At 39.9% G+C, this 13,311-nt stretch overlaps 1 protein-coding gene across 13 annotated transcripts in view; it reads right to left on the reverse strand.

Annotated features, from left to right (window-relative positions):
- The window catches only part of mast4 (microtubule associated serine/threonine kinase family member 4), a 102,287-nt gene that overhangs the window by 34,945 nt on the left and 54,031 nt on the right, over nucleotides 1-13,311 (reverse strand). For 7 of the 13 annotated variants that reach the window (XM_051412100.1, XM_051412099.1, XM_051412098.1 and 4 more), the window contains one exon: nucleotides 9,631-9,711. The exons of 3 other annotated variants lie outside the window; for them this stretch is intronic. In XM_051412100.1, the coding sequence (XP_051268060.1) occupies nucleotides 9,631-9,711 (81 nt within the window). Of the gene's footprint in view, nucleotides 1-4,193; nucleotides 4,481-9,630; nucleotides 9,712-11,519; nucleotides 11,830-13,311 lie in introns of those variants that run through there. 3 more of the 13 variants (XM_051412109.1, XM_051412107.1, XM_051412105.1) reach the window with 3 other exon arrangements.

Genomic DNA, 13,311 nt, shown 5'->3' on the forward strand with positions numbered 1-13,311 from the left:
AAGACTAGCAACCACTTTGTCTATGCCAATGGGGATCCAAATAAAGAATAAAGAAGCTATAAAGGCAAAAGATCTTTTATGAAAAGCAAAAACAGTGCTGCGTGACTACAGGGTAGAGTCCTATACAGTATATAGTGATTGAGATACAGAACAACTATTCATTTAGGAGAGACAAAGTGAATGCATTGATCGCACCGAACGATCAAATGCACATGAGCTTCTGCTCTACATGCGGCCTTCATCTCTTTGTCAACACTGCTGAAGAGCAGCTCGTACAGGTGCCACTGCAGAATCCTCACAGCTTCAATGTCACATCAGCAATAGTAGAGTGATATACAAGGGGTCTATGGATGACCTCTGTGCCTATGTTGGTGTTGATTACCTACAGGTAATTTCCCACAGATTTTGATGCATCGATTTAACAATGACACTAGAAATATCAGTGGACAGAGGAAGAAGCCAAGCTACCACGTAATGGCTGAGCAATCAGCTACATGCTAACGTCTAATGAGAAGATAAATAGATGAACAAGTGTGCAGAAGCTAAAAATGAACCATGATTATAAATATGAGGATGTTTGATGATGCTTAAAGTTGCAAAGAAAATGTCTGTGTATTTGGATATTGAAGAAGGCAATGATCTTCAAGCATCAAGGTGAGTAATTTATGAATATAAAGTTCTATGTGATGTAACCTATGAAAGAGAAAGATGATTTGACCTGCAAGATATTAGTCTCCCAGCTATGATAAATGTGCATTTACTTTGAATCAATACTCATGTATTATCTAATGTTGCTCACTGAAGCAAAAACCTCCAACAGTGAAAAACCTTTTGAGCAAATTAGTTGATTTCTCTCAGTTTGAGCGAAGAGCCTTTGAATCAAACCTTCATGAATCATGTTGCCTTAATCTGAATGAATTTGGAGTTTAAATATACAGAAACTAACTCAATTAAAATATATAGCAAGGCAAACTTAATGCAGAATCAATATTATGTTATCATCATCATCATCATCGTGGCTTTTCAATTAACTGAGAAGGTTTTCTAAATTGTATTATCTTTATTAGTTTTGGCACAGAAACATTTCAGTAGTTACTAAGAAAATTCTCTCACTCTGCCCTCAGCTGCCTCAGGGTCTCTATGCAGGTTGTTGTCCAGTATCTTCCTCTGTAAAACAACAACAAACTGTAGGCTCTAATCTCATCTCTCTCTCTCTCTCTCTCTCTCTCTCTCTCTCATCTAAGATTTCTGGGACTGTCACACCCCCCTTAACCACCTCCCATATTAGTCATGGAGCACTCTGCTTTAACAAGACATAATTTAGTGTCTAACTTCATGCAAACCATTCTCTCTCTATTTCTATGGCACAGATCTGATTCCATGTTGTTGAAGCTGTGCTAATAATATTTTCCAGTTGTTCCTTTAATACCACTGACATTGCTAAACTTGTCATCTTTTTGTCTGCTGAGCAGGATTTGAAGCGCTGCAGTGTCGTTTTTTGAATTTTTTGTGAATGAAAGTTGCCCCCAAACGGCGCAGAACAGGTTTTAGGGACATGGATTATGCTAATGATGAAATCTCACTCATTAACAGGTGACATTCATCCGGCTGAAATGAGTCATTTACCAGAAGTTTGTCCAGTTAAGACTGGTAAATCCAACTCTACTACAAGCAGCTTGTAATTCTGCAGTCATGTTACTGCCCCCTTGTTGTGCCAAAATCTAAATTCCTCTCCCTAAATCGGAGGGGAAACCCTATTTTGACTAAAATCCCATTCATCCTCATTTACTCAAGTGGTTTCTAGGGCTAACCCCGGCAATCAAAAGTGTGGACACATGCCATGAATCATTTATCGTGAACGGGAGGGAGTGAATAATATCTGGTACACAGGTGCTCAGTCAAAGAGGATCAGATTTAACGAGATCTATTTATACCCTCTCACTTTGGATTAAGCCAAGAGAATGCCACACTGCTGCCCAATCAACCCTCTTGTAGCTTCACCCCCTCACGACCCTTCCTACTGTTTGTACCATTAGAACCTATTTGAGGGTTGAGTGCCACTCATGGAGACATTATAATGACTGCTTCTGGATTACTTTCCAAAAAAAAAAACCTCCACAGGTTACAATGACATCTTGACCATCTTCATCACGTTTGATGCTAAGCTGAGTTTTGGTAGAAGCACCTCTGTGGCCAGAAAGGCTGAGTGAGGGGGGAAAAAAAACGTGTCGGTATAGTGAAGCTTTAAAGGAGGGATAAAGAAGCCCTGGGAGAAGATGATAGGGAGAAAGTAGGCCAGTGTTGTATGCTGTATTGCAGATGTGTGAGATTTCCTGGAACTGATCCATATGAGATTTACCAGACTCGGTTATATGCAAAATCCTCAACCACATCGAACCATTGTCGTATTACACATAAAATCTCCACAAGCGCAGCTAAAGATCTCTTTTTCAATGGCTAAAAATACTCTGCAAAAAGGTGTTTATCAAAGTTAGAAATACTTCACATATCATGGTTAAAATATTTAACAGTGCTAATTTTACTTTTACCATTTATTTCATATTTTAAATTGACCTACATTATGCTTTATCATTACAAAGTAATCTGAATCTGTCAAAATTTATTTCTTAGATTTCAGCTTGCTTGCTTATTTTAGGTACCGGAAGAGGCAAAAATAGACAAAAGCCTTTGATTTACACTCCAGATAAATCTGAAATCTCTGATCCTGACCCACGTCAACAAAAAGTCATGATTAATATTTTTTACTGCCGGGAGTTTTGCTCTCTTGTCAGAGCTGTCAGGTGAGCTGACAAAGCGCAATGCCACATAAATTGCGGCTCCTCGCTGACAAACCCAAACTCAAAGTCAGACATATGACACACACTGCTCTATTAATAGTATTTAAAAACTTGCTGCTTAGGTAAAGGCAACGCAGCTCCTTTTTCTAGCCACTGAAGACACATTTTCTATATCTGAAGACAGTACAGTATTACACAGATTTACAGAGACTCAGCTTTGACAAATCTCTTTTGTCCAAAGTTGGCAGGAGATTATATTTTTCCGTCTTGCAGTTCCTAAAATGTTCACAAATTAGTTTACTACATCTCTATTTTGACTCCTTGCAAACAGATGTGTCAGCAGCCTTATTGCTGAATTTACAGTGTCTTGTTAAGGGTAACAGTTGGTGCCATGATCATGAGCTTACATCAAAATATTTGGATAATAACTAAAAGCAGGACTGTGAAAAAGACAATTTCATTTAAGGAATCAATGGTCATTCATAATGTTGCTTTCCATCTGTTTTCAATAATTGCATTAAGCTTTTATCAGACCAACTTTACAGTCAATCATCAAGCAACACACAGCATAAAGACATGGCTGTGATATCTGAAGTTTGTTTCAAGTTTTAATATCCACTAAATCTGACAGTGGTTTTTCAAATGAAAAAATATGCACGGATGCAAAATGTCCCAAAACAGCCAGTATTTCATGTTAAGCTGTTTTGCACAATAAAATGGGTCAGGACAGGGATTAAAAATGAATATCAGTTATATGGGCTTCACCAAACCATATACAAATACCGGGATTAGCTATAAACCAGTGTCTACACACTCCGAATCACATAAACCAATGACACAATTTTAATTTGCTGATGTTAGGAGTGTTTAAAAAGTCAAATGAAATATTTAGTATAATATGAAACATCAAAGCAGTATTTCGTCAAAAAGAACAATTTCCTGGAGGTGGACAGCAACGACAACAATCAGTCACAAATAATAATAATAAAAACAATCAGTATTTCCATTTTCCAACTGTTAATTAACAGGGATCGGAGTTAAGAAAGGAACATAAGACTGCCTCAACAACAACCATTCAATTAGCATTTGACTCACAAAGCAAATAATACACAATAGGCAAGAAGGGAACACCCAGCTTTGTATTCAGGTTGGCCTCATAAAACAGCTCGGCTGACCTACTGTAAATACAAAGAAAAACATCTCTCCTTCCAATAGGTCCATAAACTATACATGTACACATATACATCCAGTTACCCTTTTGGTAGGAAAACAAGCTTTTAGCTCAGGACAGACTCATTTATGAATCCGACTGCAATCTGTAGCCTGTCTGTAAAGCGGCATATCATACTGCAGAAAAGAAAATACTGCAATACTTGACACTGTCTTAAAGGTTACCTTTTGGACCGGCGCAAGCGGGCTCCACTGAAGAAATGAGGCATGTTAAAGTTGGACAGTACTGTCCACAGACTAGAGTCTGACATTGTGTCCAAGTCATGCCAGAGATGGAGATGTAAAGGTGGCTTTTGAAGCCCTGGTGATGAGAAGCGACGGCTTTCAGGGTTCAAGAGGATGCGACCCCCAGAGCAGTCCTGACAAGTACTCCTACAACAGCTCTCCTTAGGTCCAAACTTCCTCTGCGCAGGCACATCTGCAGCCAGCTGCGGCATAAACACACTGGCAGAGAGGACACGTTGTCCTCCTCTGTCCTCAAATAAAAAAGTAATCCAGGGAGGATCCTGAGAGGCACACAGTGTGTGATCCAGGTCAGGTGTTGACAGCCTCCACTGTTGCAGGGATACGACACCTAATACCAGCTGACTTTTTGTTTTAGCGTCTCACTGTGACTGAGTACTGTATCCCAAACACTCACCCTGCTCCCTTCGCTCAACATGCTTCATATCATGTAACAGGCATCTACCACTTCACATCCTGTGAAGGGGGGGGTTGTGAGACAGGGGGGTGCTGCATCGGTCGCAGATGCTGCTGTGCACTCGCAGCTCTCACAAACTGGCACCCCTCCAAAAGTTTGGTGGGTCAGTGTATTAAGCAGGACATATTTGAAATGGAAATTCTGTGCTATTGCATGGATTTCTTCTGCTACTGCACAGACTCTTCCCTCAGCTGTTTCCTGCATAAACAGACCTACCCCATTCATTTGTTGAGAGCCTCACCTTAACTTTGTCACCTTTGATCTTTGCAGATAAGCAGTCGAACACAATGACTACTGAAAAACATGCAGATCCAAAGTTTACAAATATCCAAATATTGATTAACAAATTATTATATACTTTTTAACTTTAATTGCAATATAACAGATCTTTTAGCGAAAGAAAGGAAAACTAAGCTGGAAGAGCTGTGAACACACACGTACATAAAAACTGGTGTTTCGTCAGTTCAATGATGAATTTGATTTTCGAGTCCTGCATGTATGTGTGAGGGTTTAGGGTTAAGCTGATCTTAACAGCCTTCAGGGAGCGACATATTCAGACAAATGCTCTGGAGTAGCTGAACAAAATAATATACTGAACCATATGAACCGTTACGAGCCTCTCACAAAGAATCCAACCATAGGACCAAGCTATTGATTACTTCAATCCAATGACTATTCTATACAGGAAAGAGCAAAGTTCAGACCTACAAACAGACACTTGGCTGCCATTATAGAACTCAAGCTGCAATAAGAGCGCTTCTGTTAGTGTGTGTGCATCGTCTGAGGTTGCTGTAATCACATGATTGATGGGGTAAAGTATATGTTTCACTTTCACAATCCAGGTTTAAAACATTCATCAGGTTTTGGACTGTTTGTGCAACGAAACAACCTCTTCTGTGATGGACATTTTATGCACCAAAACCAGACTATTCACTCAATAATTGAGAAAATGATTATCAAATTAACTGATAATAATCGTTAGTTGCAGCCCTACTCTGAATACATGAATATACCCTTGTATTATGCAGCTAGGTTGCCTTCTTGGCATGTCTGGAATAACAAATACTAAAACATTCTAATTGTTTGGTGTTCACCTTCTTGTATATTAAGTTATAATGAACTACAATACAACGATTAGTTGATTAATCGTTAAGCTGTCAACAATTAAATTCAACAACAACTACTAGTAAAAATAGTAGTTTTTATTTAAAACCAAACATCTTTCGCAGAGCTTTAAGCCTCAGTAATTTCATGACACTCACTTCTAAGAACAATTACATAAGATGCCTGCATTACATCCTCAGAAGCACCTAGGCGAGGCCATGTTTTTATGTATTCGCAGGGATCAAGTCAAACAGACGACATGACTCCCTAGCAGCACATCTGTAGTCAGATTGTGTTATAGTACTGGAAACACAGAACAGGAGAGCAAAAACAAGTGGTTCAAAGACTGGCTGAGAGTTTCTCTCAGGAAGTGCACAGTCAGACCTGAGGACCATCAGGATGCTGCAGATTAGTCCAATCACTTGCCAAGTGCATTGCCTGGAAGGTATTCAAAAGCTCAGGAGGACCGACAGAGAGCGACAAAGGAGGAATATGACTGGCACATCACCACAGGTTCTACTTACATGTGCCTCTTCTGTAATAAAGTGTTATCAGAAGCCATTTTTGTCAGTATAAAGTGTGTGTGTGTATGCATTCCCTCGGAGTGCCTCAGCCTGTCTCCCTACAGGCCAGCGTGACAGCCTTCACTCTAATTATGGCTCTGCTCTGTTTCTGCGCTCCAGATAGGAAACGATGGTTCAGATGGTTCAAAGTCAAACTTGCATAGAGCAGCATGAATAGGGAGGTCAACGGGAACACTGACATCACAAGCAGAACATTTGGGTTACTGTCCATTTACTGACTTATAGCTTGGGTCTGGTTGCTGGCTGGAAAATAAATGACATCTATTTTGCTTGAGTAAGATATGAAGATACAGTATATAACGCATGTATATAACATTTCTATGTGCAAAGATGTATTGGCAGTCTCGAGAACTGTTAGTGCTTTCATGTAATCAGAAACCCCCTGCTATGACACAGAGGACAAAATGTAAGTCTTCGCAGCAAAGCAATTAGCACAAGCACCAATGTGTTATCATTCATAAATCCTTGGAAAGGTCAGCATATTTTATGAAATCACTGTCTACCCTGATGAGTGATATGATATAAACAAGCCAAAAATTATCACTTCTACTGGTGTTACATTTAGCAGGTTTTCCAGGACATTTCCTTGCTTTATGGGCAGTTGACCAATAAAAAGCTACCCTGCGGCGCTGTCTTGTAAACAAACAAAGATTCTGTTTATATTGACTGTTTCATATCCTGTGTATGGTGAAGGTCTGACAAACATGATGAATGCACAATCTTCCTCATAAAACATACGCAACAAACATGCTTTAATTGTGAAAAGTTTACATCCATTTAAACTAGCTTCTTCTTCCTTGAATTAGTTGCCAATTTCCAAGTTTCCTGGTTCATTGTTGCCAGGGCATGCATGATGTAAACAAAGCCACTCATGACAACATTGCTCCATAGCAATCCCAGACTAGTTCCTCAAATAACATGAACCATCAAATGCAAGCAGCTACATGTTTAACAGTTCAGCTATACGGGCGGAATTTCTCATACTGAAGTTGCAGCATATCCCTCAAAGAAATTACAAATAAATAAACTGGCCATTTTAAAATTAACGTTAGCCCTATTTTAAAAACACCATCCTGCTCATTTGAATAATGACAGTCTGTCAACACGAAAAACATTGGTTCCCAAAAAAAGTTGAACTTGGCTTAACCATCCAAAAAGCTTTTGTGTTTCTCACCAAAGATAAGTGATGTAAAATCCTGTGTCTAAGTGTTATAAATGCTGTGCAGAGTCAATGGGCTGTTGGTTACTCCCTTGATTTGGGGCTCCTACTATAGCTACATCTGAAAATTAGTGAGCCACCTATTTACTGAATTCACAAGAAAAATAATACACATGTAATCTATAAATAATGACCTAATGTACAAGCATTACACAAAAAACCTGAAAACAATAGAATGCAATCACTGCAAATACTGACCACAGAGTTGAATCACAGCAGAAAGACAGCCTCAGCAGTTTCATGCTCACTTGTGCACATCAAGGTTTGTATGAGCACCTGTTTTAACACCTGCTTTGGTAAAATCTATGTCCCTGGGATGTTAAAATACTGCAATGTCACACTAACTATGCCACCAACTTCTTTATCCAACATCAATCAGTCACGAACACCCTTTCCCTCATATGTAGATTAGGTTGGTGCAAGTGTGGCTGTCTAATGGCCCGGTAGATGCAGCTGGTCCTACACTGCAGTATATTAATGGTGTTGGATAATGTCCTCTAGAAATACAAGTTAGAGGTCACTGTATCAGTCTTTGAACATATGAACTGGGCCTCATCTTGGGTCATGATACAAAGCACTGCAACACCAACTCAGTGTATTGGTACATGATGGAATAAAAACTGAAATTATCAATAAAGAAATAAAACAAACGTTCTTGTATGGAGCTGACTCACTTAAATGCCTGCGCCTCTTGACTCTCTGTGAAAGCTGAGCAGAACAAGAGGAGACCAGAGGTGACGTGGGTGGGTGTTTCGTGCTATTCATTGATACAGAAAATGCTTCAAAACAGAGTTTTGAATGAGCTGGAACAAAAATTCCAAGTTTCATTCCAGCTTTTGGCAAAATCTGCGTCACAAGCAGCCTGAATGGAGCCAGCAGAACCTGACAGAAACCATAGACAGACACTGTCTATTTTTATCAGTAAAACATATAGACATTTCTTGTGCAGTGAATCTTTCCATTTCCATTCTGTTTTTTCCTTTAAGGCTTAAACAATTGAGTCCCACTTGGACTGTGTTTAAAATAAGCTGCTGTGGAAGGATAAGGTCCTTAAAACTTGAGTTAACCATGAAGTTGGATACATAGCAGAACACAACATTTTAATATGAGGACAATAAGCAGTCCACCGTAAACAGTGAAGATATCCACCTTTAAATATAACCATTGCCACTTCCTTTAATCTTACAGATTATATTTGTGCATAACCAGAATCTGTCACAAGGTAGAGACGAAACAGACAAGACTTTTTGTCAGGTTCTTGGCCACCTTTTTATCCATTTGTTCAACCAACCAGTAATTACATAATCGACACAGAGCAACAACAAGATGGCTCCAACCTGAACGACCCATTTGAAAGTGAAACCTCAAATGAGGCTCGTCCATGATGAAAAGACAGACTCGGAGCTTCTCGAGGGGTGAAATGTGGAGTTCGAGGAGAGGACACGTTATCTCAAACATCACTGATGCACATTAACCCGCAAGAAATAATCTCTTCAGTGACACGAGAATAAAAGTCTTGATGTTCTTAATAAATCCGAAACTCTTCTAGCACACACAGACTTTTAAATACTATTCATAAACTAGTTGAGATATAAGCAATATAAGCTTGGATGGGAAACCATTACTGAGAAAACTAGCTTTTACTGTTTGGAACACTCTTCATTTCTAAATGAATCAATCCAGACGGGATTCAGACAGATTGAGTCCATTCTTCACTTTGATGTATTGCAAATGCCTCAAATCCTACTTAGCACATGAAAGAGGAGCATAAACCTCAGAACAGAGAGGGGTAAGATGGGGGAAGGGGTGACACTATCAACATTATATAAGCACTATGTCCTCCTCATGCAATGTCATTTCAATGGCAGATGATTTTAGGAGGGCAGACTGTGTACCCACTCCCAGCCGTGTGATGCATGAATACAAGACTGACTCAAACATGTCTTAACAGGCTTTTCAAAACAAAATAGCCACGGATGAAGAGCTCTCGCTTACCTCCAAAAATGAAAAGCGTGCAGCGGGCTGCACGGACTGCAGGGACTAGTGGGAGTAGGGCTCAAGCTTCGGGGAGTGAGGCTGTAAGTTAAATGGACTGTAGTGAATAGTTGTCTTTTATCACACACATGACAGAACCCCCCCCATATAACCCCCCCTCCCCCTGACAGCTCTGACATGTGCCCAGATGCAGACAGCAGCATCATGAAGAGTAATGACCCCTGTTAGATGGACCAAAATTGTGTTTAAATAGCAGGTTCCCAAGGAATTTGTCTGGTTCTGTATTGAGGACATTGTTTCAATTCAGATCAAAGTCAAAGAAGCAAACAAAGACTTTTGAAAGCTACAGATCAATAAGGGACAGTTATAGATAAACCTAATTTCACAGTCTTTACTGAATTCTTGTGATATAGGTTAGAAATAAAGTCTCCTGTTATTCAAATGATGCAGAAAGACTTTCACTTTAACTATGTGATGTCATGGATTGAGCTCCATTTAAACTGAGCAGTGGCACTGCAGAGCATTAGGTCATATAGAGGTGAGTAACTTTCACTGCAGTGGCAGTCCAAAGTACAGTTTTTAAAGGAGAAGTCTGGTGTTTTTTTTTTTTTCAAATATTTCTTTTTATTTTGCCATAAAAAGACCAAACCAACAACGAATTGATCCGACTAACAAGTACGGTATGCATAGCCTGATAGATCTTGTCCCTCTGTTCAATAGAAACATTAACTGAACCACACTGTTACACTGAGAGACTTGTTTCTTCAGCAAGATGAACATGAGCACTGTAGTTTATTTTCTGCTGCAGTAAATACTCACAAGCACACCAAATGTGTATTAATCCACTGATTAAAACAGTACCCAACCCGTTAGAACATTTGCTAATAACTGCAGTGGCCAGCTGCAAAGTGAAAGTATGTACTGTATTCATAACCCATTTTTAAAGATTTACATCCTCAGAAGGAACCAATGGGCTTGGGGTTGAGAGCAACAGACTCGGCTCGGGAAGTCAGAAAGTACTGAGAGATGAACAATGTTGGTTTTGGTAAATTTATGGCATTTGTTGACAGAAAAATATAGAATATCTCCAGACTTACAGGAGGAGTATATAAACTATAATCAGTTGCTACAGTTCCCTCAAGAATGGTGATTTTGATAATAGAGCAGTCGTCATTAGCCATGAAAATAGGGTACATGTGAAATATACCTCTAGATCTATAGTTTGTAAATGAACATCAACACAATGATGAATTAATTATTTTGTTTTTTTGGAGTGTTTTTCATTGTGTCTCAAAAAATCTGCATAGAAACAAAGCAAATTTAGCATACCTCATCATTCCAATTATGCACTGTAAATTGAGAACCATAACAAATACCTTGTTGACCTAAATAAAAAAAATTAGTAAGTCACAGAAATGACTGTGGCTTTGATAAGAGGGGAAACCTGCCATGTAAACACACAGCCGTCAGTGATTCACTGCTTCTGCCGTATTGATCGCATCCAACAATCATAGGTGTGTTATGAGTATACGTGTGTTTCCTGCGTATGCACTGTGTGAGTGTATGTGTGGTACGCCAGCAAATAAAGCATGTTGTGCTGTTGCGGCACTCCTTTGCGTGACACGTTATCTGTCTGTCTATCACACACACACACACACACGTGCATGAAAACACAAATGCGTGAGCACACACAGACACACAAGCACAAGAAAGACCGCTGTTGCCTAGATGTGAAGGATTTGACATTAGACTTCCTGCTGCAGATGCTGCTGCTAATGCTAACGCTGCACAGAGCTTAAAGCAACAGTGAAAGACAGCAACAAATATGACACAGAGACGGATGAAGCTACAAACTGCTGAGGAGCTGGATAACGGAGGAAAATACTCACTCTAGTGTCAGCCCTGGAATTCTCAGCCTCTCCCGCTGGGCTTTCATGGCTGAACTGTGCTCGTTTGCTCTATTGTGGTCATGATATGCATTCACACTGCCTGCCTCCCGCCCCCCCCTGCACTGACAAAGAGCCAAACCCAGCCACCACAGTGCGATGAGACGGATTGGTTTTCTCTCCCCCCACAAAAAGGGAGGGGGTAAAAAAGGGGGGCTTCGGTTCTTGTTTTGGTCTTTCCACGTTCCACCTTGAAGCTGTCAAATGAGATCCTCAGTCGCCTGCGGAGGGCATGGAGGCAGGACAATACCCCTTCTTCCCTCCCCTAATACACGCCCCCTGCTCCTTCACAAACGCATGCACATTTGTGTGTCCCCCCCAGCTCCTCCCCCCACCACCACAATTCCCCCACCAGCTGGTGACTTGCTACATAGCAAAAATGAAAGCAATAAATTAAATCTACATTTTGCCTGCTCCTCTAACTAACATGCAGTCACCTTGACAGATGCTAACACAAGGCACACACTATACGATGCAATGTCACCACAACCACGCGGATGATGTCATCTTTGAAAGAAAAACATAATGCACCACCACCTGCCAATCCACATCAGTCAGTGTACGGCAAGACAGAGTGCACTCACACCTGACTTCCAATCCCACAATAAAGAAAAATTTTAAATCTAGCATTGTAATTTGTTCATAACATCTAACCTGGCAGGCACATAGAAGCATGAATTGAGTGCTTGTGCTTAAATAAGAGAGATATGAGTGTTGGGTGTGACTGTCACAATGTGAAATCCTAAGTAATAAAGCATGATGACGCACTACAGTGTCCTAGCTCCTGCAGGGATTTAAAAGACCCTAGAGGCTACTGCTTATCATTAGTAAAATCACCCATGATGCATTTTATCCACACTTATTGTTGCTGGCAGGAAATTGTCCAAGGATGAACTACTGCATGACAAAAGAGGTGCCTTTTTTCAGATAATTTGACAACACACTGTACAAAATTACACTACTAAAAATGTGTTTCTAATGTGTCAGCTGCAGTAGCACGAGAAGTATAGAAAGCAAACTAGACAGACACTCAGCCGATGCCTCATCCAGTATACGAATGAATTCTTTATTACTATGAGCATGTTTGAGGAGAAAACAGCCACTGCAGATGACACCAAACACTGCATTAACCACAGAGCTAGTAGTTGAGGCAGGCAGGAAGTAGAGCGTAAGAAAGATGGGAAGTTGTATCTAGATTAAAGCAGGTCAAAAGTTGGCTACAAACTTAGAGGAAACAATATTGCCCGATACGCTCTACTGGCATTTTGATGCTTTCATTTCTTTTTATCTAATACATTTTCCAGCTTACAGCGTGGGTTCAATAAGCTCATCATTGTTCATGGACATTAATGTAGGAAAATTAAATACATTTTAGCAATCCTAGCAAACCTAGCTAATTCTTACAGTGTATAGAGCCTGTGTTTGTCAAAAACCGAAACCTTCTGAGCTGTGACTTCCTGTCAGTAAACACTACTGGCCCTTTCTTCTGAGACACAACTCCAGTGTTTTCATGGTGCAGGGGCAATGCCCCCTGCCCTAAAATGTGTCTTGGAAGATGCAGTGGAGTGAAGAGGACTCAAAAAGAGACATATAGTATAAATATAATGATGATGATGATGATGTATCTAGAAGTATACATGTACAAACAGCAGTAACACTTTGATTGTACATTCCACTAATTCATAAATACTATTAATTCTAATTGCCATTAACATTATAAACGAGTAGTGTGGGA

This window comes from Dicentrarchus labrax, unplaced genomic scaffold, assembly GCF_905237075.1.
Source record: "Dicentrarchus labrax unplaced genomic scaffold, dlabrax2021, whole genome shotgun sequence".
In the NCBI taxonomy this organism is placed as follows: domain Eukaryota; kingdom Metazoa; phylum Chordata; class Actinopteri; family Moronidae; genus Dicentrarchus; species Dicentrarchus labrax.